The sequence below is a fragment of the Euleptes europaea genome, chromosome 14 (genome assembly GCF_029931775.1).
Source record: "Euleptes europaea isolate rEulEur1 chromosome 14, rEulEur1.hap1, whole genome shotgun sequence".
NCBI classification, from domain to species: domain Eukaryota; kingdom Metazoa; phylum Chordata; class Lepidosauria; order Squamata; family Sphaerodactylidae; genus Euleptes; species Euleptes europaea.
In genome coordinates, this window is record NC_079325.1 from 53,253,459 (window position 1) to 53,281,062 (window position 27,604).

At 46.2% G+C, this 27,604-nt stretch overlaps 1 protein-coding gene across 5 annotated transcripts in view; it reads left to right on the top strand.

The window, feature by feature from the left end:
* Positions 1-27,604, top strand: part of SPTAN1 (spectrin alpha, non-erythrocytic 1) — an 89,181-nt gene that overhangs the window by 56,145 nt on the left and 5,432 nt on the right. For 2 of the 5 annotated variants that reach the window (XM_056860716.1, XM_056860718.1), the window contains 23 exons: positions 259-403; positions 799-980; positions 1,105-1,204; positions 2,130-2,327; positions 2,423-2,569; positions 3,165-3,268; positions 3,439-3,601; positions 4,105-4,119; positions 9,297-9,428; positions 10,564-10,701; positions 11,028-11,132; positions 12,132-12,340; positions 12,452-12,572; positions 13,119-13,240; positions 13,683-13,815; positions 14,288-14,386; positions 14,753-14,912; positions 18,808-18,884; positions 19,009-19,218; positions 20,108-20,404; positions 21,669-21,781; positions 23,412-23,429; positions 26,949-27,003. In XM_056860716.1, coding sequence (XP_056716694.1) covers positions 259-403; positions 799-980; positions 1,105-1,204; positions 2,130-2,327; positions 2,423-2,569; positions 3,165-3,268; positions 3,439-3,601; positions 4,105-4,119; positions 9,297-9,428; positions 10,564-10,701; positions 11,028-11,132; positions 12,132-12,340; positions 12,452-12,572; positions 13,119-13,240; positions 13,683-13,815; positions 14,288-14,386; positions 14,753-14,912; positions 18,808-18,884; positions 19,009-19,218; positions 20,108-20,404; positions 21,669-21,781; positions 23,412-23,429; positions 26,949-27,003 — 3,043 coding nt within the window. Of the gene's footprint in view, positions 1-258; positions 404-798; positions 981-1,104; positions 1,205-2,129; positions 2,328-2,422; positions 2,570-3,164; positions 3,269-3,438; positions 3,602-4,104; positions 4,120-9,296; positions 9,429-10,563; positions 10,702-11,027; positions 11,133-12,131; positions 12,341-12,451; positions 12,573-13,118; positions 13,241-13,682; positions 13,816-14,287; positions 14,387-14,752; positions 14,913-18,807; positions 18,885-19,008; positions 19,219-20,107; positions 20,405-21,668; positions 21,782-23,411; positions 23,430-25,439; positions 25,503-26,948; positions 27,004-27,604 lie in introns of all 5 variants that reach the window. The other 3 variants (XM_056860717.1, XM_056860720.1, XM_056860715.1) reach the window with 2 other exon arrangements.

Here is a 27,604-nt window from a genome sequence, read left to right on the forward strand (position 1 = left end):
TTATTTAATGTCAATGGTTACTTGTACTTACATTCATTTAAACTGCTTTAGGGGCCAGTTTCTGGTTAAAAAGCAGAATAAACGTTAACAAAATATCTTAAAATCCAGATTACAAAGCTTCAGATGTGATGCATGCTAGACTCCCACTACTCATCCCCCGGCTCTCCGAAAACAGCTGCAGATACAAAGGTTTATAAGATTCTTCAAATAAGGTTCTTGATAGTTAACTTTTGATTTAATTTCTTGCCTGTCTTGCAGAGATGCTGATGAAACAAAGGAATGGATTGAAGAAAAGAATCAGGCCTTAAATACTGACAACTATGGCCATGATCTGGCAAGCGTGCAGGCCCTTCAGCGCAAGCACGAGGGCTTTGAGAGAGACCTTGCAGCTCTTGGAGACAAGGTGAGAGTGGAACAATTCACAGTGCTCCCTTTGTGTTCTGTTAAATGTGTTACTGTAGCACCAGCGATGTACATGGCTTTATTGGGTGAGGAATGAGCTTTAGTGAGGCCATTGCATTCCCACTCCTAAAACGAGTGATGTAGTGCTTAAGAGCGGTGGACTGTAATCTGGAGAACCGAGTTTTATTCCCCGCTCCTCCACATGATGCCTGCTGAGTGACCTTGGGCTGGTCATAGTTCTTTCGAACTCTCTCAGCCCCACCTACTTCGCACCTACGTCTGTTGTGGGGAGAGGAAGGGAAGGCAATTGTAAGGCGGTTTGAGACTCCTTAAAGGTAGAAAAAATCAGGGTATAAAAACCAACTGTTCTTCTTTCCTCCTTTCATGGTGCTGTAGGTGAACTCTCTGGGAGAGACTGCGGAACGTCTGATTCAGTCTCACCCCGAGTCCGCTGAAGATCTCCAGGAAAAATGCACGGAGCTCAACCAGGCCTGGAGCAGCCTGGGGAAACGTGCCAATCAGCGCAAAGAGAAACTCGGGGACTCCCATGACCTGCAACGTTTCCTCAGCGACTTCAGGTTGGTTTCTCCTCAGAGAAGAGTTTGGAGGGTCTCAGGCCAAGTGAGAACCCATTGCAGGTTTCATTTATCCCGTAAAGTGATGGACTCCAAACACTTCCAATTCTACATGTGCATTTTGCAGGGACCTCATGTCTTGGATCAATGGAATCCGTGGGCTGGTCTCTTCAGATGAACTGGCAAAGGATGTGACCGGAGCAGAGGCTTTGCTGGAGAGACACCAGGTACCTCAACAGGATTGGAGCCATGAGGGGTGGCTCCTTATGCTGGCGAGCGGGGGAGTGCAGCGTTCTATCCCCAGAGTGGTGCCGTAGCATGTGGTGTGCTGGCAGAATGCTCCATCTGGAGACCCTTGTGGGGGTGGAGGGAGTTGCTGGCAAGGCTGCCCCCATTGTCTCCCAAAGCACTTTTTGGTCTCAGCAGATAAACCAATGCAGCCAAGCACATGGTTTTTCTGCCTGTAAAATATCATCGCAGTGTAGTGGTTTGGAGCAGTGGACTCTGATCTGAAGAACCGGGGTTGATTCCCCACTCCTCCACATTAAGCCAGCTGGGTGACCTTGGACCAGTCACAGCTCTCTTCGAGCTCTCTCGGCCCCACCTACCTCACATTGTGTCTCTTGTGGGGAGGGGAAGGGAAAGTGAATGCAAGCCGGTTTGATTCTTCCTTGAGTGGTAGAGAAAGTCGGCATATAAAAACCAACTCTTCTTCATTGTCGCAGCGGGTGCCACAGTAACCTGTGCACCATCTATTTTCATGATTACATAATAGTTTGAGAATTGATTTTAATAAGATGTTTTAATTGATATGTATATGTATATTTGTGATTTTTTTTTTGTTCCCCGCTCTGAGCCTGGCTTTGGCCGGGGAGGGTGGGCTAGAAATATAATAAAATAAAAATAAATAAATAAATAAATAAATGGCATTTGCTGCAGTAGCAGGCAGAACGGACCTGCTTAATAAACATGGAATGCTGCTGTAATTGTTTCTTTGAGCCTCAGAGTAGCAGAATTTGCTGTAAGTAATGAAGATGTACTGTACTTTTGAGTCAAGATTGTATCCATTGTTGGGACTGTATTGGCCAAACGAATGGCTGCGTTCAAAACGCTGCAGTTGTTGTTTAGTAAATTCCTCTCACTTTACTATAGGAACATCGCACCGAAATAGATGCCCGGGCTGGTACTTTCCAGGCGTTTGAACAGTTTGGGCAACAGCTTTTGGCGCATGGCCACTACGCCAGCCCAGAGATCAAAGAAAAGCTGGACATTCTGGATGAAGAACGGGCTGACTTGGAGAAAGCCTGGGTCCAGCGCCGAATGATGTTGGACCAGTGCCTGGAGCTACAGGTATGCCTGGTTGCTGAACCGTGTCCCTTCGAAAGGCGAGTTTTGAGCATGGAGGTTTGGTCGGTTCAGTTAACATGCTTATTTTTTCTCGTCAGCTGTTCCACAGGGACTGTGAACAGGCAGAGAACTGGATGGCAGCCCGGGAGGCTTTCTTAAACACTGAAGACAAAGGGGATTCCTTGGACAGCGTGGAAGCTCTCATCAAGAAACACGAGGACTTCGACAAGGCAATCAATGTTCAGGTGAGAACATAACATAAGAACACAAGAAAGGCCCTGCTGGATCAGACCAAGGCCCATCAAGTCCAGCAGTCTGTTCACACAGTGGCCAGCCAGGTGCCTCTAGGAAGCCACAAACAAGACAACTGCAGCAGCACCATCCTGCCTGTGTTCCACCGCACCCAAAATAATAGGCATGAGAAAGATGATCATGGCTAGAAGGAGTGCTTTCTTGTGGCATAGTGCTCTTCCTGTGCCAGATAGCATCCCCAGAATTGCATCCTTATTTTAAAGTATCCAGGGAAGGACTGTGGTTTTGGTAGAGGGATCTGCTGGGCCTGCAGAAGGTCACAGGTTCAATCCCCAGCATCTCCAGTTAAAAAGAACTAGACTGTAAGGTGTTGTGAAAGACCTCTACCTGAGACCTGGGAAAACTGCTGTCAGTCAGAGGAGAGAATACTGACTTTGATGGACCGACAGGCAATTTGGTATGTTCATAGAAGTACTTTGTGTTTCCAGAATGATCCCTCTCCTGCATTTCACATGGCTGTTCAAGCTGGTATTGTTTTGATTTTTCATGGTATCCCTTTTCCTACCTTGCAATTTTTCTCTTTTGCAGGAGGAGAAGATTGCTGCCCTACAGTCTTTTGCTGACCAGCTGATTGCAGGAGACCACTACGCGAAAGGAGTCATCGCCAACAGGCGGAATGAGGTTCTGGACAGGTTGGTGGAAATCCTAGGTGGATTCCATACATATGTTAGACTTTGCATCTTTTATTTATTTTTTAGTTTTGATATTTATAGTCCGCCCTCCCCAGCAAGCCTGAATAGCTGTGCTGTCAGATAAATACTTTCGGTTATGCATTGATACCAGCTGGGGGGATTTATTACAGGTGGCGTCGACTGAAAGCTCAAATGATTGAGAAGAGATCTAAGCTGGGAGAATCTCAGACCCTGCAGCAGTTCAGCCGTGACGTGGATGAAATAGAGGCTTGGATCAGTGAGAAACTCCAGACTGCCAGTGACGAATCTTATAAAGATCCAACAAATATCCAGGTGACCAGTTGTTCCATAGATGGCAAAGGGTGACACCCGTGTAGCGTCCTGTTGTTGTCCGCAACAAGTGTACCAAGTGTGTAAAGCCGAGAAAGCAAAGTGTGCCTCGAGTTACTGTCTGCACAGAGGAGAAAATTCTAAACACAGCATTGCTTTCCATCACAATGGAGGCATACGCTGTACTTAAATGATGTAGGAGGTTGTGAGTTAATAAAATGAGTTGATATTTGAATAAAAGGCTGATTTACAGAACAGTATGCTGCACATAATTAATTGGGAGGTGATTCCCCCCCCCCTCTTCAGCAACCAAATAACAAAACATTTTATTTTTTTTAACATCCAAGCTCCAAGGTGTAGAACATAATCTGTTTTCCATACAGCTGAAAAATCTGTTTCGGTGACTGGTCAGGTTGGGGTTTTTTGTTTTTGTTTTTTGAAGTACTATTGTGTGGATCAATATGAAATGCCCTGATCTCTTCTTCTTCTTTCAATCTATTTTGTAGCTTTCCAAACTACTGGTAAGTTTTAATGGTTTGACTGGATTTGGCTTGATATATGTTTGTCCCTCTGCACAAATCATGTGTGGGCAGAAGGTCTGCTTGTTTTTTGGTGTTCATCCACTCACCCATCCATTGTTCAGTCTCTCATTTTCTGTATTGTTTTTTTTACACCACTCAGCGACTTCTGCGCTGCTGACTGACCTGCCATCTGGGTGCAGCTTTTGCCCACTGCATCAGGATGTGTGTCTTTTTTCTTCTTCCTTGCTTTCAGTAATGCCTCATCAGTGTCATATTAACACACTTGTTTTCCAGCAGTGTTCTGCATGATCTGTGGACTTAGCTGGGTTGTTGCTAGCCTGTTTTGAGAAGGTGCTTGATAGATCCTAGAGTGAAGGTTAATCTTCTCCTCTCCTCTTAAAAAAAAAAATTGTCCAGCTCAAGCAACGATGATTGAATTGGTTCCACACTTGGCAATATTTCAATGGATGTTCCACAGGAGCATGGCCAGCGCTGTACCTAAGTTGATTATGTTAAAAAACTGAACAAGGCAGAGTAATCACGATGAGTAGCTATGTTAGTCTGTCACAAGCAGTAGAAAAGAGCAAGAGTCCACTAGCACCTTATAGACTAACAAAAGTTCTGGCAGGGTATGAGCTTTCGTGAGCCACAGCTCACTTAGTGAGCTCACGAAAGCTCATACCCTGCCAGAAATTTTGTTAGTCTATGAGGTGGTACTGGAATCTTGCTTTTTTCTAGGGCAGAGTAACATATAGCAAGTTTATTCTTGAAGCTGGCCCAGCAGCATGCGTGTTTAGTGTGTGTTTTGGACAGGAATATAGGTTTCAGAACCAGGAAGCCCCCTTTCTTTGAGGCAGGAAACAAGAGTTGACCTTATGCGGGGAGGATCTTCTGTTTCTCGGTCTGTTTAGGCCTCAGGGAAGCAGGTGGTCCTCTGGTTCTCTGCCGATCTCTGCCTTCCTTTGGCCTTTCCCACTCTGCTTTTCTTTATTACCATTTTTGTCAGTTTGCACACTCTCAGATAGCAAAGAAGCCTGAGGGAGTTGACAGAGAATCATGTTGCAGCAGCTGCTGCTCTGAGGCTGAGAAGGGAAGGTGTTGCCTTCCCAGGTTGTCAAGATGATGCTCCTACTGCTCGCCCTTGGCTGAGGCAGTTTTTGAGGAGAGGTTGTCTCGCTCCTGCATGCCACAGCAGTGTTGTGCCTGGCAGATCTTTTTCCCACCAAAAGAGGCAGGCACCTCCATCAAGCACCTGGTAGTGGCTCTGAACTTCCATCACAAATAGCTGGTCTGGTCTAAACCAGCTTGTCCTTGTCCAAAAGAGGTTAAGTCTGCCAGGATGGGATGGACCTGAATACCTTTATTGTAATGTAATCCAGGGTCCCGGGCGCTCTAGTGGCACGCCTGAGCCTTAGCAAGTTTTAGATTTTCTGTCACACTGTCTTTCCCATGTTTGATTGGGAGGGCTCTCATTAGATATAGAAGAGGATCTTGGCTTCTTTCACAAAGACAAGGTGGTCATTCATGGACCAGCCTTCATTCCAAGATGAACAGGTTTTCCACCAGATGCAGGAATTGGTTCCCCCGCCCCAGTACTTGACCTCAAGAGGATGAGATATGTGCTAGGTATAAAGGCTTACATAAAGAGAGTTAAAACTTTGTGGAGCCCCGATCATTTTCTGTAGCGATCTTTGGGAGTTGTGGTCTCAGGATACCTTGACTGGATAGATCTCAAGCTACATTAGTTTGGCCCATCAGTCATGAGGGAGATGGATTACTGCCCATTCCATTGGAAGCTCTAGCATTTAACTTGCTTTACTGGGCCCATTTTTTCATTATGGGAGACTTGTATGGCCATGGCTTGAATAAACCCATGCTTCTTTGCTAGGTATTAAAATGGTGGAATCTGAGTCATTTGCTGCTGCCTGTGGTTGCAAAATTTTTCCACAGACATTGGACCAGTAGGTACATAGTGGTCTAAGCATCCATTTGGTCCAAGTTGCATCTGCTGCTTTTATAAGCCGCACCTCAGGAATCTCCTCTCTTCCTGTCCACAAACAAGGTGTTTTTGCCTTAACCTGTTATGACAGTTCCCCCCTCCCCCCCCAACATATAACATTTATATAGATGTATTCTGACCCAGCCTAGGAAGATAAGGAACTGAAAAACCCTTTGTAGGTATATTTCTGAAGATGGCACATGACAGGCTGATAGGAATTTTAAACACATAAATTGTTTCATTGTACTCTTACGGGGAGCTGGTCATGTCAGACTGTCAGGGAGGTTTCAGGTTTAAACTTGGCAGGGTGAAAAGGCAACAGGAATGAGGGAAACTTTGTATAACTATATACAATAGATACTTTGTCACAAGAGTGTAGCTATTTTCTACCCACAGGTGTTTGTAACTGTTGAGAGAGATCACTTGGCTGTCACTCCTTAGATAAACAGGATAAGCTTATTTGACATCAAATTTCAAAAGTCTGTGGAGGTAGGAAGATACACACAAGTTCCAATTTTCCTTCTTTAACACTTGATAGGGATCACCCCTTTTTCCTTGGAGCTGTTTCCTTTAGGGAAGGACTACCGGATTCACTTCCCTATCTCAGGATCCTTGATCCTACACTCCTCTCCTTCTTCCCCTCTAACTGCCACTCTCCCAGGTCAACAGTAGAATTCCATTTGAACCCCCTGTCAATCAAGGTTCCCAGACCAGTACAACGTATCAGCAGTTAGCTGTCCATCACACCTGTTAATCACCATTTTGGGTAATAGCCAAGGGACTTTCCATCCTGGTCCTGCCCATTTCCCCTTGAGTATGTTCAGAGAGCTGAGTCCAGCCATGACTCTTTCCTGGTGTTTTCTGTTTGAAATTGACTCCTCTACACCTTGTCTTCCCAGTCTGGGAACTGGGAGCCTCTCCCTTGAGTAAGGTCAACTCTGTACTTCTTGCCTCAGATCCCTGAGGAAGATGATTGCTGCTGTCCAGATAAAATCTCCCTTTCTGAATCTTTAAAATGGGGAATAAACAGCAAGGGGGCTGGGTGTACTCTCAGTGCTTTGGTGGCTTTTTACCACTTGCTGTGAAACTTGAGTACTGTTGCCCGAAAAAGAATGACTGAACTGGAAAAGGGATTCTCAAGCATTCCTAGGACACTTCCCTTAGTCAAGGAAACAGCAAATGGAACCAAGCCCAAATGACAAATGATTCATCTAGAAACACTTAACATTTTCCTGAGTTCAGGGTTAAGCAAACAAGAGATAAATGGGAAAAGAGTTACTGAGGGGCTGGTTCTTGTATTTTAGCTTAGCACTGGTTGCTGTTAAGGATGTGTGAAACTGTCATTATTTCCAAGGGTACACTTATGAGTCTTGGGCCAAATCCAAAAGAACCCAGAGGGAACTGCGAACAGAGAAACGCATAAGAACAAAATGGTCTACGTGTCTCTGGCATCTGAAGCCTAGCCAATTATATGGCCATTTAGGCAGGTATAGAGCATTGTCTGCCACTTACATGAAAAATTTGAATCTGTGTTGATGGCAGTTTCTACCAGATGAAAACATCAGTCTTTTCTCTTTTTCTCTCATTTGGAATGCTGAATTTAAGTAAAAATTACAGTGCGGTACTAAGCCTTAGATGGTGAACCAGGCGGTTCCAGCCATTAGCAACAGCTGTTTTCCAGTATAAAGATGTTCATGCAGAATTCTTGATGACAGTGCTGTAGAGCTTTCCATGTTTTGTTTTTCTTCCGCTGCCCTGCAGCGCAGCATATTTTGCCACATGTCAGGTGTTGTTAGTCTTTTTATTTGGCATCTGTGAAAATGCTGTCTTGTCATTTGATTTTCTTTCATTTATGCTTGCTTTGGGCATAAGCATGACCCATATTCCCCCTCCCCCATGCCCTCTTGTTATCATGCGCCTTTTATTCTGATGGGAAGAGACAAAATGTCAACAGAAGTCTTGGTCTGCGGTTGTGATGTTTGCCTCATGCTTTCACTGTGTGAACAGAGAAGTCATAGTACCCCTCAGAGATCATGCTTCACAGCCATAAGGTTTCAGGGTCAGTCCTTGCTTTCCCCAGTTAAAGCATCTTGGGTAGACAGACTGGAAGAGGCCTTGGAGAACTACTTCCAGTCAGAGCTAGAAAGACTTTGGATAGTACTGCAGCAAGAGACCCTTCTCTGTTGGTGGGAGAGGGGTATGTCTGGATGGGTAACTCCTCGCTCATGCCCGAGCTGCAAGCCTGGAACTTTCTAGAAGATCCTGGCATGCCTGGTCCCTTCTTCCCAGTGCAGGGTCAAGTCTGAGTCCTTTTTTTGTATTTTCTCTATGGCCCTGTGTCTTTAAGGCAGTTCAAGGCAGCTATGTCTTTGCGAATTTTCTATAAGGAACGCCTCTTTTTCAAGTCCCCTCAAAGTGCCTGGAAACCCTTTTCTGCAACCCCAAGAGCAACTTTGAACTTCTAAGTGCCAGAGATTAGTGGAGTTTGTTGTTGGAATTCTCTCCCATAATAGAATTTCCAAACTCAGGAACCCACAAGAGATGACTTCTCTGATTTCAAGTGATTAAGGACGGAATTGTTGGTTTTGAAATCTCAGAGAGATGTTGGCAGAGAGAGGCCTAGTCCTCCTTTGGCCTACAGTTTAAAGCAAGAGGCAAAGGGAACAACCCGATCAAACAAGTTCAGAGTCATAGTCTGTCCCAGGATATAACGAACCACAAACTCTTCTAGGGCTGGAAAGTATTTATTTATTTAAAATATTTGAATGCTGCCTTCCTGACCCATTAAGGCCCTGAAGGCAGTGAACAATTAAGAGAATAAAAATCAACTTTTAAAAACAGTACATGTAAATAAATACATAAGTTCATTGTTTCCTCCTGTCAAGTCAGAAATACTCAATATTCCCCCACAAGTAGAATATCTTATGGTAATAATAAGAGGGAATACATGTAGAGTATATTAACAATACATATTGGCGGGCTGGAGAAAGAGATGGGGTTGGAACTCCACAACATTCTTGTTCTGGATAGAATAGTGACAAGCTCTCCAGCTTCTGGCTTCCATCAAGAGTATCAGACTTCCACTTTCTACCAAATGCGTGCTCTCAGGGAGATACTTCCCACTTCAGTCTGAGAGCCCATGCTCGTTGTTAAGGGGCTGCGGCTTTGTTCCTTTCAGAGCAAACATCAGAAGCACCAGGCCTTTGAGGCTGAGCTCCATGCCAATGCTGACCGGATCCGTGGCGTCATCGACGTGGGAAATACCCTCATTGACCGCGGAGCTTGTGCCGGCAGCGAAGATGCCGTCAAGGTGGGTGTTGCCGTCTGAAGTGAGCTGCTCTCATTTAGTTTCTCCAGCTGTCGTAAAAATTAGGACAGGATTCCTCTTGCCATAGAAAGGGGTGTGTTTTAATTAAGTTTCTCACGATCCAGTTTAATTTCAGTCACGAGGAATTTTTTTCCTGCCACAGGATATTTTCATTTACCAAAAACGAAAAGTGAAAAAAGGCCTGCCTTGGGTTTTTAATCCTTGTTTAATACAGGATAATTGCAAACTCCATGCTCTGCAAGTAAGGAGATTTTAGATTTAAAAAGTCGTGGTATAGAGTAAGGAGATAGTACCCCCAGTCTTCTCTGTGCCTGTTTGGCTGTTCACTGTTGTAGCACACACACCCTTGCAAGGCCAGATGGGAGGGGGGAGTGGATAGAAAAATCCATTAAACTGCCAGTTCTAGTCAGAGAGGGTTTGTTCCCCCAGAGGGTGTACAAACCTTTCTCAGGAGACTGTGTTGTCTCAGAGCCTGGCTTTGGGGAGAAAGTAGGGTAAAATGGTAAACGTTTTAGAAGGTAAAGTTTATGCCTTCATGGGGGGGTAGGCTGGAAGAAAACCTTTTTCAGGAGACTTTATATGTCTCAGAGCCTCACTTCTGGGGAAAGCTGGCTAAAGATTTGGAATATTTTGAAGGAGCTCGCACTTATACTGTGGATTTCCTAAAGCTGTAGAAAAACCAAAGATTCACCTCAAGTGTTTTAAAAGATTGGTTGATAACTGTTCTTTGCACGTAGTGACTGTCAACTGAAACATGCCAGTGGAATTATAGAGTAGGGAGATGCCATTGCCAAGAAGTAGTGGAAATTTTAGGGAGTACATTACCATGGCCTTGCAAGTAAGTCCACAAATATTATTAGACCACAAAAAGAAAAAAAAAAGTTAGTGGCTCATTTGCAAGTGCATCCCTATATTAGTAATTCATAGCTTGAAATTGTGGTGGTGGTGAGGAGCTCTCTTCTGAATGATTCATGCTTCCCAGAGAACAGCTACTCAATGTTTACCGACCCATAAGCATGGCATAATCAGGTGAATATGCATTTTGTTCCCAACTGTCACTTGCAAGGGATCCCGTTTTCATCCTTGCATCTGAGTTTCTTTCCGTTTCTCACCTTAGGTTCGCTTGGCCGCTCTGGCTGACCAGTGGCAGTTCCTGGTGCAGAAATCGGCGGAGAAGAGTCAGAAATTGAAGGAAGCCAACAAGCAGCAGAATTTCAACACTGGGATCAAGGACTTTGACTTCTGGCTGTCGGAGGTAGCCCAACTCCTCCTCTGATTTGAATTGCCTTTAGAATCCATCATACTGTAGAAAAACCATTTGCTGATTATGGAAAGCAGGCATGTATTTATTTTTTTAGGTGGAGCTCCTTGTTTTGAAAAATGTGTTTAACAGACTAAAGTAAAACTATGTGAGCATTCCTACACAGCAGCCTTGATTTGCGTTGGAGGTAGATGGGATCATCTGCTTGAATTAATCTTGTGAAGCAGGAAGACAATGCACACTTTCAACAGGTTAAAACCCCAACATTTGCAGTTCTTCCATCATGATCATTACAAAGCTGGGCTCTTTTCCTTCGGTAGGTCGAAGCACTCCTTGCGTCTGAAGATTATGGGAAGGACCTGGCGTCTGTGAACAATCTCCTGAAAAAGCACCAGTTGCTGGAGGCAGATATCTCTGCCCATGAGGTGAAGTATCTCACCACTAATGAGAAAATGTCATTAGCAGCAAATGCCACTGATGAAGTTGGCTATTTATGTTGTTTTTATTCTAAAGCTGCCTTTCCACCTAACTTAGGGTCCCCAAGGTGGATAATGATTTAAAAAAACATTACAACGATGAAAAACACACATACTGATGTAAAAACAATTAAAACAGGAACACATGAGCACAGCTTTTTCCCTCTCCCCAAAGGAAAAAGCTCCAAGCAGCTTACGGGTTGAAACTAAATCAAAAGAATTTCCATCTAGACATTAGGAAGAATTTTCTAACAGAGCTGTTCCTCAATGGAGGAACAGGCTTCCTCGGGAGTTGGTGAGTTCTCCTTCTCTGGAAGTTTTTAAGCAGAGGCTAGATGGCCATCTGTCAGTAATACTGATTCTATGACCTTAGGCAGATCATGAGAGAGAGGGCATCTTGGCCATCTTCTGGGCATGGAGTAGGGGTCACTGGTGGTGTGGGTGGGGAAGGTAGTTTTGAATTACCTGCATTGTGCAGGGGGTTGGACTAGATGACCCTGGTGGTCCTTTCCAACTCTTATGATTCTATTCTACTTCATTAGAAAGGTGCTTCCTTTCTTGGTGGTTCTTAATGCTTGGATCTTTGTGAGGCAGCTTCATGGAGCTGGCACAGGCTGAGGGCAAGACAGGAGCCAGGTCAAAATCTGGGATGCAGGAATGGAACCAGGGGCAAGTTCTGACAAATCAGGGTGGTGCTGGGGTGGGATCTGGCAGGTCTAGAGTGTTGTGCTGGAGCAAGATAAGAAGTCTGCTCACTCCTCAGGCCCCAGTACTGGTTGCTGGACAGAACAAGATTTTACTAGTCACACCAGAAAAATATGAACCAGTTGACATCTCTGCCCATGGGTCAACATTTAGTTTTCCTGACATCATCCTGAGTCAATACTTAGAAAGCCAATATGTGTGCTTTATTTCTTACCCACTGTTGGCTTCTTTATGTTTCTCTAGGACCGGTTGAAAGACCTGAACGGCCAGGCCGACAGCCTGATGACCAGCAGTGCTTTTGACACCTCTCAAGTAAAGGACAAGCGTGACACTATTAATGGGCGCTTCCAGCGGATCAAAACCATGGCTGCCGCCCGCCGGGCCAAGCTGAATGAGTCCCATCGCTTGCATCAGTTCTTCCGGGACATGGATGATGAAGAGTCCTGGATCAAGTGCGTACTAAAGAGGCTGGATCTGTAGTGTCCTTTGGTGGTGCTGTCCACTCAAGGTTTGGGGAGGATTTTTTTTTAATGTATTTGCCGCCTTTTCCCTCCGGCATTCAGGGAGAAGAAGCTGTTAGTTAGCTCGGAGGATTACGGCAGAGACCTAACCGGAGTGCAAAACCTGAGGAAGAAACACAAGCGTCTGGAAGCAGAATTGGCAGCCCACGAACCCGCCATCCAGGTAGAACCTCGGGATGTAGCACAGTTCTGATAATGGGTTCTGGTCAATGACAATTCTGTTCCAGCAGAATAAGCCAATCGCCAAAAAATATGATTGAGTCTCTTCCCATCTACCTTCTGTTTTTAGAATCTCATTCTGTTCTTAGTGGAAGCAGAGATTATCCAGGTTTTGTGCTACATGGGGCAAGCCTGTGAATATATCAATTGCCGTTCGTAGCAGAGAGAAAAAAAAGCCCCTTTAAGAGTGTTATGGAGAACTGTGAAAGCAGGCTATGCTCCTCGTGAATACTCAATACCTTGTAGTCCTCGTGAATATTCAGTACCTTTCAGTTTGAGTCTTCCTTTGTTAACTTTTATCATAATAGAGCAGGCAAACTGTATCACCATAATAGAGCAGGCAAACTGTATCACATTTCCCTAATTTATAAATACATATAAGGTAGTTTGTGCTTCCATAAAGCAAATTGATTTGTGTGATTTAATTGATGTGATTATGTGATTGATATTTGATTTAAAAAAACAAATCTGGCTTTTGTCTGTTGCTCAGGGCGTGCTGGACACAGGAAAGAAGCTGTCTGATGACAACACGATTGGAAAGGAGGAGATACAGCAGAGGCTGGCTCAGTTTGTGGAGCACTGGCAAGAGCTCAAGCAACTGGCTGCCGCTCGGTGAGTAAGACCCGTTCCGTGGCCGGACTTTGCCTCCTGCTTGCCCTCTTCTTGCAAAGGAGGCAGAGCAACTAAGTCACAATAAACCTAGAGCCAAGTGTAAGGGGACATCTTTTTGAGAACCAAATAGCGTATTTAAATACTTTAAGTGAGCAAACTTCTGGGAAACACAAAACTCTTCTTCTAGTATGTAAAAGTTGCATCAGTAGACAGCTGTTATTGTAGCTTTGCCTAAACGCACTCAGGGCGAAACAGCAGACTGGTAGGTTCAAAAGCTTTGTTAATTAGATTCCACGTAGGCCTTATGGGCAAGATTTGTTGAGAAAAGTCCCTGTGTGTGAACGAGGCAGCAGATGGGGAAAACAATAGCTCTTTGCTTTGGGAATGTAGAATTGAAGACACAACACACACAACCTTATTTTCTTCCTACTTCTGTTAACAGTGGTCAGAGGCTAGAGGAGTCCTTAGAGTACCAGCAGTTTGTGGCTAATGTGGAAGAGGAGGAAGCCTGGATCAATGAGAAAATGACCCTGGTGGCCAGCGAAGATTACGGGGACACTCTCGCCGCTATCCAGGTGCGCAGGAGGCTGTGTCCCGTTGGTGGACTCCCAGCTCAATTTTGGGAGCATATTCTGGTTCTTGAAGTGTTCTGGGTCACGTAAAGCAAAGCGACTGCTAGAATCAAGCCAGATCCCTTGGCATTTGACCCAGTGAGATCCACTGGATGCATGGGGGTGGGAGGGGCAACCTATGCAGTCCAGCACCAATCCCACACAGGCTGGGTGTGTGTGCAAAGTAACCTCACCACTGAAAAGCAAAATGTTCAACTGACTTTCACATCACGCTTTAGATATAAGCTCTCTATTATAGAAGTACATTAACATATGACCCTTTGGCAGTTGTGTCCTGGAGAAATACCTTTGGGCTTATTTTACTTTATTCAAACCCTTCAGTTTTGCCGTCAGTAGCCAGGCAGCTTACAACAACAGAATTCACCAGCACTCTGACAGTTCTGTTCTAGCGCTTACGAATGTGCCTTCTTTCCAGGGCTTGCTGAAGAAGCATGAAGCGTTTGAGACCGATTTCACCGTACACAAAGACAGAGTGAACGACGTCTGTGCTAATGGTGAAGATCTCATTAAGAAGGTGAGTGGGACCACGGTCTAGCTCTGCATGTTGAGTACAGGGTGTGCTTACAAGAAGACTGTTAGCAAACCGAGAGAAGCAGCTTCTGCCAAGGAAACGGTTGCCCACGCTTCCCACTTTCCTCTCTCTCCTGGAGATGTCACTCTTAGAAACATTCATTCACTTGTCCCTTTTTAAGGCCACCCCATCTCTTCTTGGTAAAAAGTCACCCCGTTGTTACACTTGGCTGCAACATCTGACAGCTCTTGGCTTATACAATCACATCCTTCTCTACGTAACAGATCCAGATATGTGATGCTAAAAGGGGGGCCAAATGGTGAATTTGGGACAGGAGCAACATCCATGTTTTTCCCCATCTTTCGTCAGAACAATCACCACGAAGAGAACATTACAGCAAAGATGAAGAGCCTGAGGGGCAAAGTGTCTGACCTGGAGAAAGCTGCAGCCCAGAGGAAGGCCAAGTTAGATGAGAACTCTGCCTTCCTCCAGTTCAACTGGAAAGCTGATGTGGTGGAATCGTGGATAGGTATGTGCAGCCCCCTCGAGGAGCGGAGGGAGAACCGAGGCACCCCCCCACCTCCTTCCGAGGGATGAGAGGTTTCCAGCTCACTGAAGAACGGGGCTAGACAGGTCACTGTTGGGATCCAAAACAGAAAGGGGGAGAAAAACTTCAACACAGAAGAACCAGGTAACCAAGAAGGTTGACAAACAGCTTAATAACATCATGAATACTTAGTAGTTGTGTGTGTGTGTAAAGTGCCGTCAAGTCGCAGCCAACTTATGGCAACCCCTTTTGGGGGTTTTCATGGCAAGAGACTAACAGAGGTGGTTTGCCAGTGCCTTCCTCTGCACAGCAACCCTGGTATTCCTTGATGGTCTCCCATCCAAATACTAACCAGGGCTGACCCTGCTTAGCTTCTGAGATCTGACGAGATCAGGCTAGCCTGGGCCATCCAGGTCAGGGCACTTAGTAGTTACATGCAATAAATTAATAAAACTGTAATACATTGCAAATAGTTTTTAAACATCTATTAAACCCAAATGAGTTTTGGCCAGTAGGCCTTCCTCAGCCGTTAAAATACGCCTCATAAAGTAAAATCATTTAAAATACAAAATCGTATTTCTGACCCGGCTCTAAAACACATAAGAAGTAGGGCCAGCTCATTAACTAGATAATCCCCCTTTGCTAATGGAGTAGATTAGAACCTTTAAGAATAATTTTTCAGATTGTGGTTATACCTGGTCCAAATGGTAAGTATGGTCAGAGTGAATCACAGTTCTGTGGTCTGTATATCCACATTCAGGAAGCGAGATAAGACAACAAAAACCTTGCTTCTTGAATGTGGATATACACACCATAAAGCTGTGATTCACTCTGACCATGCTTACCGAGATATTTGGACCAGGTATAACCACGATCTGAAAAATTATTCATTCTATTGTTACGCTGTTTGTCAACCTTCTTGGTTAACTACCACTGTTGGGATCTAAACCAGTGTGTTTGATGTGTGTATGTCAAGTGCTATTAAGTTGCAGCTGACTTATGATGACCCCAGCGAGGGGCTTTCAAGGCAAGTGAGAAGCAGAGGTGGTTTGCCATTGCCTTTTGCTGCAGAGCCTTCCTTAGTGGTCTCCCTTCCAAGTACTGACCCCGCTTAGCTTCCGAGATCTGAGGAGATCATGCTATACCACGTCACCTTCCTCCTAAGAAGCTTAGCTCTTATTATTTTGCAAATGAAAGCAAGTTTTACGAGATCGGGCTGTACCATGCTGCCTTCCCTCCCAATGTGTTTGAAACTAATTTCATAATACGGTTAGAGCTAATGTATTGATTGGTTCTTGTGGGTTATCCGGGCTGTGTGACCATGGTCTTGGTATTTTCTTTCCTGACGTTTCGCCAGCAGCTGTGGCAGGCATCTTCAGAGGAGTAACACTGAAGGACAGTGTCTCTCAGTGTCAAGTGTGTAGGAAGAGTAATATATAGTCAGAAAGGGGTTGGGTTGAGCTGAATCATTGTCCTGCAAAAAGTATCAAAGATAATGTGCTAATCATTGTCCTGTAAGTATCAAGATAATGTGCTAATGAGGTGTGGTATGTTAATATGGAACCATTGTATCCTGAAGTGATCTGATAATGTGTGCAATCCAAAGCTAATCTGCATGGCTATTGTTAACTGTAGTCTTTGTTAGTCTGGAGTTTTTCAGGATAGGAAGCCAAGCCTTATTCATTCTTAAACTCTCTTCTTTTCTGTAAAAGTTGTGCTGATGTTTATGAATTTCAATGGCTTCTCTGTGCAATCTGACAAAATAGTTGGTAGAATTGTCCAGTCTTTCAGTGTCTTGGAATAAGACCCTGTGTCCTGTTTGTGTCAGTCCATGTTCAGCCACTGCTGATTTCTCAGGTTGGCCAAGTCTGCAGTATCTTTCATGTTCTTTTATCCTTGTTTGTATGCTGCGTTTTGTTGTCCCGATGTAAACTTGTCCACAGCTGCAAGGTATACGATATAGTCCTGCAGAGGTGAGGGGGTCTCTTTTGTCTTTTGCTGATCGTAGCATCTGTTGTATTTTCTTGGTGGGTTTAAACACTGTTTGTAGGTTATGTTTTTTCAAAAGACACCATCTCATTGATTAACCAGATTTTTCCAGAAGATATAACAGCCTTATTTCACCATTGTTTGACAACAAGTTATTTCCTATGGGATAAAGAATTTAATGAACAGATTGATGGAGTAGCTATGGGAAGTCCACTCAGTCCAGTAATAGCAAACTTTTACATGGAATATTTTGAAAAGACAGCATTAGAATCGGCACCTTACAAACCTACAGTCTGGTTCAGGTTCGTAGATGATGCCTCTACTATTTGGAGCCATGGTGAAGAAAAATTAATGGACTTCCTAAACCATCTTAATAATATCCATCAAACATTCAGTTTACCATGGAAAAGAAAATTGAGGGTAAACTCCCATTCCTTGATATCCTTGTCCTCCGTAAAACAAACTTTCAGTTAGGTCACAAGGTCTACCGGAAACCAACTCACACAGATCGCTACTTACACAAAAACTCCAACCACCACCCCCGACAGAAAAGAGGAATAATCAAAACATTAATGGACCGTGCAAGACGGATCTGTGAACCACAGTTTCTCAAGGAAGAAACTAATCATCTAAATCATGCACTGCTAGCAAACGGCTATTCCAGAAATGAAATCAGAAGGGCCATTAAACCAAACAAAAATCAGAAAACTCAGGAAAAACAATCTCCCATAGGAAAGGCATTCTTGCCATTTATTAAAGGAGTCACTGATGGGATGGAGAAACATTTGAAAAAACATAACCTTCAAACAGTGTTTAAACCCACCAAAAAAATACAACAGATGCTACGATCAGCAAAAGACAAAAGAGACCCCCTCACCTCTGCAGGACTATATCGTATTCCTTGCAGCTGTGGACAAGTTTACATCGGGACCACAAAACGCAGCATACAAACAAGGATAAAAGAACATGAAAGATACTGCAGACTGGGCCAACCTGAGAAATCAGCAGTGGCTGAACATGGACTGACACAAACAGGACACAGGGTCTTATTCCAAGACACTGAAAGACTGGACAATTCTACCAACTATTTTGTCAGATTGCACAGAGAAGCCATTGAAATTCATAAACATCAGCACAACTTTAACAGAAAAGAAGAGAGTTTAAGAATGAATAAGGCTTGGCTTCCTGTCCTGAAAAACTCCAGACTAACAAAGACTACAGTTAACAATAGCCATGCAGATTAGTTTTGGATTGCACACATTAACAGATCACTTCAGGATACAATGGTTCCATATTAACATACCACACCTCATTAGCACATTATCTTGATACTTACAGGACAATGATTAGCACATTATCTTTGATACTTTTTGCAGGACAATGATTCAGCTCAACCCAACCCCTTTCTGACTATATATTACTCTTCCTACACACTTGACGCTGAGAGACACTGTCCTTCAGTGTTACTCCTCTGAAGATGCCAGCCACAGCTGCTGGCGAAACGTCAGGAAAGAAAATACCAAGACCACGGTTACACAGCCCAGATAACCCACAAGAACCAATGAACTCTGACTGTGAAAGCCTTCGACTAATGTATTGAATCTTCAAACATGCCTGTTTATTTTCTGATGACTTCTATCTCCTTTAGTTTACGGATCAATCTTGTCTTTTGGTTCTTGTTCGTGAGCACTTCTTTTTCCTCCTTTATTGTCCTTGTCCAGTGGTTTTATAAATCCTATAGACCCCCAACTAACTAAAGCAAGGAAAAATGGAGAAATAAGGCTCGGTGTTAAGAAAGTCCCCCCCCTCCAGCTCAGAGTTTCCTCTGCCTCATTTTAGGAAAGGATGTTGAGTGCAGGATTTATTCTGTGCGTTTCTCTTATTCTAGGTGAAAAGGAAAACAGCCTCAAGACAGACGACTACGGCCGAGATCTCTCTTCTGTGCAAACACTCCTCACCAAACAGGTTGGTAAAAACTGGTGTTTTGAGCAAGGTTACATGAGCCTCCAAAAGGCATGTTTTGGGAACTGGGAACATCCCTAAATGCAGCCTGTATGAAGCAGAACCTGTTCCTCCCTTCATGTTCTAGGAAACCTTTGATGCTGGACTCCAGGCCTTCCAGCAGGAAGGGATTGCCAACATCACAGCCCTGAAGGACCAGCTCCTCGCAGCCAAACACATCCAGTCCAAAGCCATTGAGGCCCGGCACGCCTCTCTCATGAAGCGCTGGAACCAGCTGCTGGCAAATTCTGCTGCCAGGAAGAAGAAACTCCTGGAAGCCCAAGAGCATTTCAGAAAGGTGAGTACAAAAGAAGCCAGCAATTAATAGGCAAGCAGAAGAGGCCTGTGCTTCTATAGACCACCTGCTGCAAGGCTGGATTATCTCCCCTCTGCTCCCCTTCTCAAGCTACATAAGGTAGACTGCCTTATCCCACAGACAGAGGGCAGGTGCTTTCAAGTAAGGCATCTCAAGTAAATGATCCAAGCCATATGGTGGAAAGTGCCGTCATGTTGCAGCCAACTTATGGAGACGCCACAGGGTTTTCAAGGCAAGAAACAACCAGAACTGTAGTGAGGGGTCCTTTGGTTGTGATGGTGAACCCAATGAGGCTGGCCAGCTGAATGGAAAGGCCATGCTGTGTGTTAGTTCAGTCACTGGTTCTAGTTCTCTGTTACTGACAAGGGATTTGCCTTCCTCTCCCTCTAGGCCCAGTTCTGGTAGCTCAGGGGGGAAAGCACCCTCTGGCAGTGAGATGCTTCAAGGCTGCAGGAGAATTATTGGGGGTGCCCAGGCACTCTGAGCTCCATCTCTCCACCAGCTCCCTATTCATTGTAGAGCAAAGGCTGCTTTGGCCCTTTATGTGCCAGCCATTATTTGCAGCTCATTGGGCCAAGAATTAAGGGAAAACACAAAAGCCTGGAGAGGCCCAGCTCTGCAGATTTTTTTTGTTCTAAGTGGACAAGCTGGACATCCCATTAGGTATCTCAGCAATGCTCAGGCAGTAAGGGGTTTTTTTTTGGGGGGGGGGCATAGCTATGTTTGTTCAGCTGCTGCTTCTGATGCCTTTTATATTTTTCCATCCTCTCAGAGATGCTGGCCCTCTCCTTTTCCCAAGTATTTCTTGAATGAGCTTCTGCTGGCCTCCACTCCTTAATGAAACTTTGGATGGTTATCTTCTCTTTCCAAGGTTGAAGACCTGTTCCTGACTTTTGCCAAGAAGGCTTCGGCCTTCAACAGCTGGTTTGAGAACGCCGAAGAGGACCTAACAGATCCTGTGCGCTGCAACTCACTGGAGGAGATCAAGGCTCTGAGGGAGGCCCACGATGCTTTCCGCTCCTCGCTTAGTTCTGCCCAGGCCGACTTCAACCAGCTAGCTGAGCTGGACCGCCAGATCAAGAGCTTCCGGGTGGCCTCCAACCCTTATACCTGGTTCACTATGGAGGCGCTGGAGGAAACCTGGAGGAACCTGCAGAAAATCATCAAGGTAACTGACAAGTAGGCCTTTTCCCTGACATCCCTCTGCTCCTTCGCACGTAGTGAGCTCCCAACAAAATGGTGCTCTCAGCCACATACACAGGCAGCAACTCCACATAGACTCTTTCTGACCATTCACTCTCCTTCCAGCCGTTTGAGCTCCTTGGTTTTACTTACTGCCCTGTATCTTCTGTTTGTTGTTCAGTGAGGAACAGGGATCATGCAGATAAAGCAGAGACTCTGTCCCTTCCAGTGAGAAGAGCTCATCCCACCCAATGCTGTCCTTGCCTGCTCTGCAGGGGCAAGCTTTTTGGGGGCGCCCCACTCCTTTTCTGTGGCCTTTGCTCAGACCAGGTTCTTTCACCATCAAGCCTCCCTTCTCCCACCACCTTTCCCCAGATTAGCTGTTTGGGCTAGGAAAGGGACCTTCGTTCACGGCAGCATCTGCAGGCATAATTCATGTAACTTGATTAGCAGTTACCGAATGCCAGCCTCCTGGAGTTATCGAGTGGTGTGTCTTGTTTTGTAAAAACATGAGCCATGTGGCTCAACAGGGAGTCCTGCTTACACATGAAGCTGCTGTGGCACGTAGGAGACCCAACAGCAGTTTTCAACTTCTCCTGAGTTTTAAGCTAACTGGGGGCCAAATAAAAAGCAGGGCTTTAGGAGGGATTCATAATTGAAACCAGAAAGTGGGAATAAGGAAGTCAGGATGGAAGGGGCAGAAAGGATTGGCAGCTGTGCTGAGGTGGGCACAAAGACCTGAGTTCAGGTCCCCACTCAGCCATGAAGCTCAGTGGTTGACCTTGGGCCAGGCCATCGCCCTGCCCCTCAGGGTGCTGCACAGATGTTTTATAAAATGAGGGAGCATCGTGTACAGGAGCCCTGAGCCTCTGTGGAGAAAAGGTGGGATAATAGAAACATAATAGATAGTGGGAGGAGGAAAGGGTTGCCTTCCAGAGTACCAGAAATACAGCGTAGCCCATTGTAGAATCCACAGGATTTTGCACATGAATATGCCCTATCCTGAGTCCAACCATTGAGCAGATGTCAGTCTCGTCTACTCTGATTAGCAGCCACTCTTCAGTGTCTCACCTACTACCTGACCCTTTTTAAAGTTGTGTCAGGGTCTGAAACTGGGAACTTCCAAGCAAATGCTCTGTTGCTGAGCCACAGCTTTCCTCCTAAGCCTCTGCTGAGCTCCCATATTTCTGGGATGGGTACTCTTAAGCCCATCTTTCCGCTTGGATTTCAAATGGCTGTTCATTCTTCAGGAACGTGAGCTGGAACTGCAGAAGGAGCAGCGCAGGCAGGAGGAGAATGACAAGCTGCGTCAGGAGTTTGCTCAGCATGCCAATGCTTTCCATCAGTGGATTCAAGAGACCAGGTGCCGACTCCCCCCCCCCCCCGTACTCTCTGACAGAGACCACAGGCTCCCCTTTTAGAACCACCAGTGGGGAACTGCAAGCCACTTTTCCCTCTAGATGGCAAAACTCCCTTGACAATGTAGTGGTGTTCAGACATCTGCTGTTGAAGAAACCGGTCTTGCTCATCTCCAGGATATGGGCAGATCTCACGTTGGAGGTTCTGGTTTCCCCCTCAGGTTTGTTGTCTTTCCATCAGATGATGTTGCCATAGGACATTTGTGGGGCAGGCTAATGTTTGGTTAGGACAGTGGTCGGCAAACTCATTAGTCAACAGAGCCAAATATCAACAGTACAACGATTGAGATTTCTTTTGAGAGCCACCTAAACAAATAAAGGGAGAAGAAAGAGGGGGCAGGAAATCAGCTTGCTTTCCCCATCATTTTCCCCACCCTGCAGTTATTTATGGAGCCTTCAGCTCACTTTTATTAAGTCCCATCAACATAAATAACACCATTAGGGTCGCCCAACTCCTGCAACTGAGATTTTACTACTAGGTTAGCAATGGGAGGGGGGGTGTCTGCCTGCCCTCAACAAATGCTGTATCTCCCATTCAGCCCCTACACAGCAGCCACCGACTCTATGCCTCCGGAATGATCTCGTGCAAATCGTGCCCCATCGCTGCCGCTATCTCCCCCCAACCCCACCCAAATGGGTGTCCTGTTCTGCACTCCGGGAGGGATTCCCCCCCCCCGCACCCCATTGCCGCCGCCCTCCCCTCCTTCCCGGGCCGGATGGGCGAGGTGGCGGCGGCGGGAGCGCACGGGGCGCACAGCCCGCTCCTGCCCAGTGCGAGGCGGAGCCTGCCTCTCCCCCCCCTTGCAGCAGCAGCCTGGGGGCCGGCCACCGCTCTCCCCGCCGCCTCTGATCCCTCCCCACCGGAGAAAGGGGAGGGGAGGCCGGGGGAGGAGGGCTCCACATCCCGCTCGCCTGCTGGTTCCTCCCACCTGGGGCGCGCTGGAGCGCGGCGGGAGCGCGGCGCCTCTGCCTGGCTGGGAGCGGGGATGCAGAGGAGCCGCTCAGCCGACAGACGGGGAGGCGGGGAGCCGCACTCAAGGGGCCAAAGAGCCGCATGCGGCTCGGGAGCCGCAGTTTGCCGACCACTGGGTTAGGAGATGAAAGAGTAAATCCTTAACCAAAATCCTTAACCAGCCACAAACGGTCACTGGGTTGGTTTCATATCCTCTTACATCACAGAGAAAATATGGGGAAGAAATTGGTAAGTATCACTTGGGTTTTCTGAAAGGTGGTATAGAGAGCTGATACTGAAACGGCACACAATGTGGAGCAGTAATTGGAGGACACCAGTTTTCTGCACTTGGAATGAACGCTGTACTTTCATCTCGTTTATGTTTGCATTTGTTCCTAAGCTTCAGATGTTCAAAGCCCTTAGGGGTTGAGAGGAAGTGTTTGGGGAGAGAGTAGCCAGCCCTGTCCATAAGCATCACCTCTGGGTGGGTTTGCTTTGATTTTGAAATGTATATAGGAGCAGCCTTTGCTAATGTGCATTTCCCTTCTCTCTCCATCCACCCCCTTCCCACGTTTGGTACAACTTTCTCCTGCGGCCTGATGTTTGGACATCCTGTTCCTCAGGACCTACCTGCTTGATGGGTTAGTACAAAATGTAACATTTCATAAAAGCTTGCGTGTGTGTGTGTGCGTGCGTGTGTGCGTGCTTTCTCCTGCCATTGCTTTGCTTGTGACAGCTGTGTCAGAAGCCGTCTTGTCTGAAAACCTCTGCCCGGGACGTGCATGAGCAGCCTCCCCATCTGCTGTCAGAGGCACAGGAAACAACACAGGGCAGCTAATGAGGAAGAGAGGCCCCTTTCCTGTCTCATCTCCTGGCCAGGCTGGTATTGTGGCTTTCTCCCTGGCCAGAGGAGATCCGGACAGGAATGTGCAGTTTCTGAGGAGCTGCCTTCCGTTATTCTACAATTCTCTGTGAGAGTCATCAGCACCTCCGTGCTTCACAGCAGACACTGAAGCTGTGCCGTGGCTGTGGCCTTATTTCAAACAGCTTCTAGAGAAGCGGTTTCCCCCCTTCTGTATAATGGGTGAAGAAAGGTGTTCCATTTTTGCCAGTTAGAAATGTCCCATGATTTCAAAAGGTGGTGTGTGTTCATTGGACTAACGCGTTAAAACAACTGTCATGTCACATCCTAATTTGACGGCTGCTTTTTCTGCTATAGCAAAGATAAAGTTCTTCTCTTAGGTACTGAATTGCAGTAAAGGAGTTCTACACTTCTAGTTTCCTATGTGAAGCTGGGAGGAGATCTGCCCTCAGTCCTCCCATTATCAGATGTGTTCTGATGGCCCAGAAGCAAACTGCCTGCAGCAAATAACATGATTGCCTTAACACAGGGAAAAGTGGTATTTCTGGAACAAGTGGTTTGTACGCAGAGTCACATCACACGAAGCCTGCTTTTTAAACTCAACAGTTAATCTTGACAAAAAGGGTGTGTGTGCAGCAGGAGCCCTAATCTGGCCAGCCAGATGCTTCAAAGGGCGCATTAAAAAGTGAGTTCTGAAGTGAGATGGCTGTTGGGGGGGGAGTCACCAGTAATCCTCCCATTTTTAGACACAGCTCCTGATGAGAACCAGCTTGTTGGCCTTTGTGCTGGTGGATCCATCTGGAATGCACCAAATCAGTGTGCTGCGTGCACAAACTGTTTCTTGCTGTGTTCAGAGTACAACTGGATTAATTCGGGTGTCCAATAATGGGATGGAATTCATCTATTTTTTAAAAGCTAATGAAAGCTCTAATTTGCCTTTCCAGGCTGTCTTTTATCAGTAAATGGCCTTTAACCCTCACAGCAAAACTCTGACAGTTCAGTGACCTGGTGATTTTAGTGTCAATCCAGTGCCTTCCCTCTCCTTTCTGTATCTATGGGAGAGCACCCTTCACAGCATCCACCTCTTTCTGCCCTTCAGCTCCATTTGAGAGCTGAAGCAAATGAGCATTGACTCCTGATGGACAGGTCCGTTGCTGGGCTGCACCATTTCAGACTGCAGGTGGGGGGAATCAAATATGGAATGTTCCGCCCTTAGGTTAAAAAAAACCCTCACATGGATAAAACCAGGGGATTAGGAGAAGGCCATGCTGCTGCTGCTTCAGTGGCCAAAGTTATCCTGGAGTGAGTTACTTCTCCCCCTTGGTTTAGAGGCAGGCTTATACGGGAGGCTGTATGCTTGGGCCTCTTCCGGCACATTCAGTCTAGCTCAGTAGCAGAGCTTCTTGCGCGCACACAGTCCCCACCCAGCATCTTCACTTGAAAGGATTTCAGGTCACAGGTGCTGGGAAGGAAGACCGGGAGTTGGTGGCTTTGGGCTAGCAGGTCCCATGGCCTGACCTTGGAGAGGAGGGCAACTTTGTAAGTTCTCCTCCCCCACCTGTCGCCCACCAAAAGCTCCAGCCCGTGGGGGCTTCTGCTCCTTGGTGTGAAGCGTCGTCTGGTGCCTGAAGAGGCAGCGCCCCCCCCCCACGGCCCCGCTGCCCGTGCTGCTGTCTGCCAGGGCAGCGGGAGCGCTCTTGCTTGTGACTGCTGCTGTTTGTGAGCTGGTTTGCAGTTTGTGCTCCCTTTTTCCCATCTGGAATTCACTTGGTTTCTTTTCTTTGACTAGCATAGCATATCGTCGTGTCATTCGTGTCTATCAGTATGAAGTTGGGGATGATCTGTCTGGAAGGTTTTTCTCCTTATTTTTCTTCTCTCACTGTGTTTATTTTTAATTTTTAAACTGCGCACTCCTAATCCCTAAGACTCGCTTTCCTTTTGACTAACTGTCACTGCTGTGAGATGCTTTTGGCGGGGAGGGAGTGTGTTTCCTGGCATTGGCTCACAGCTTGCCTGCCGTCCCAGAACATCCTGGGCACATGTTTTGACCTCTTTAAAACCCGCACTGTGAGCTGTAACTTTCTGGGAGTGAGAATCGCCCGGGCAATTTGGTCCCTTGGCATTAATGTGGAGTGATTCCACCGCCAAGGTTAGCCTGGAAGTCTGCCCCCTGGTGTTGTGGAGGGCAGAGTTTGGTCGGGATGAGAAAGGACACCCGACTTCCCACCAAGAACCAACATTTCACAGGGGCTCAAAGGAAGTGCAGCTCACCTGCACGGTAGCCAAGACTCGCTGTTTGTACACAGATTGTCCATCGTGATCTTGCACCATGAATGTGTCAGGACAGAGGCTCTAAACACCTTGTGAAAAACTGCTGCCTTGTTGTTGAAGAGGAAACACAGAGCGATTTTATTTGGCTACTTGATTCCACTAGCATCAATCTTGGGCTGGCCTTCCAAGGGCCTTTTTTTATTAACTTCTCTGTGCCATAGTTGAAAACCATTTATTAATTTTTTTTAAAAAAAAAAGACGAATCCTTTAAAATTGCGGCTATGCCAGAGCTACCCCTGTTCCCTTGGGGTGCCAGAGGGACGGGTCCCTCCTAAGATCCACCCCCTCCCAAGGTGACCTGACTAGTCCCTCCTGTATACTGAGGCATATTCGCCCTGTGGAGGGAAGCGTGCCCTCGTTACCTTGGGTGTTCAAACTGAGCCAGTGGTTTTGTGAAGGTTTTCCACACACGTCCTCTGTGCAAAGCCTCGCTAGAGCTCCTGTCGCTCATTGGCAATCCAAGCTCATCTCAAGCAAATCACCTGTGGTTTGTGTGTGTGGGGCACAGTTGGGGGGCGGTTGCACTGGGGAAGCCTACTCAGTCCATCAAGAAGGTGAGCGCTTTGGATTTGGCATGACGTGTTTTCATACGGCTTGTGCAATGGGGCTTGAAATGAACTGCCCACAGCTGCCAAACATAGCCGGCTCAGAACTGGCTCCAGAAGGGCCCGCTGGGTGCATTTTTGTAGCACCCAGTTTAAATCTCTGAAGCCTTTCTCTCATTAGAAACTGGCAAAAGAAAAAAAAGCTGTAATAGTAATTCAGCCTCTGGAAGAATCTCCTACTTGTGCAGGAGATGCTGATGGATTCTGACCAGGGTTCATGTGTAAAAAAAAAAATCCTGCCTTGGCAGTGACATTAGGTGCTTCAATTGAAAAGGAGTGGCATTGATTTTGAGCCCCATCTGAGTTTTTGTTTCGCTTTGGTTATTGAGAGCCCTGCCCTGATCGCAACTCTTGTGTTTTAGGTCTTGTATGGTGGAGGAATCGGGAACCCTGGAGTCACAGCTGGAAGCAACTAAAGTATGTACTTTCCCCTGCATTTAGTCAGAGGGTCTGGGAAGATTTCGTTTCATGACTGTGTGATCTTGAATTGAAGGTCAAAAGAGGACTCTGTTGGCTGTGGTCCACCTGCCCCTTGCTTTATAAGGAGCCCTAAGGAGGCAAGGCTGGGATCCAAAGGGGTTTGCAATAACAGCACAGTTCTGAGCTGTTTTTCTCTGAACGTTGGTCCCCATGTTCCATCAGACGCTACTTTAAAAGTTTGAGGAAAAGCCAGCATAAAGTCACGTGGGTTCCTGCAGCTAGATTTACAGTTTGTCAAAGCCTAGCCTAAGAAATGATGTCTTTCTGTGTCCTTCAGTTGGGCCCCATCCATGTAACATTCTGTGATTGTTTCGTGGAACAGTTTTTATTCACTGCAAGTCAGTGGCAAGGGTGACATGATGCCTGAGTTGTTTTCTGTTGCCCCAGAAGGTCGGACCAGAACCAACGGGTTGAAATTAAATCAAAAGAGTTTCCATCTAGACATTAGGAAGAATTTTCTAACAGTTAGAGCCGTTCCTCAGTGGCATCTCATTTTCATTGGAGGGTCAGATACTGTAACGGACCAAAAGCCTCTCCA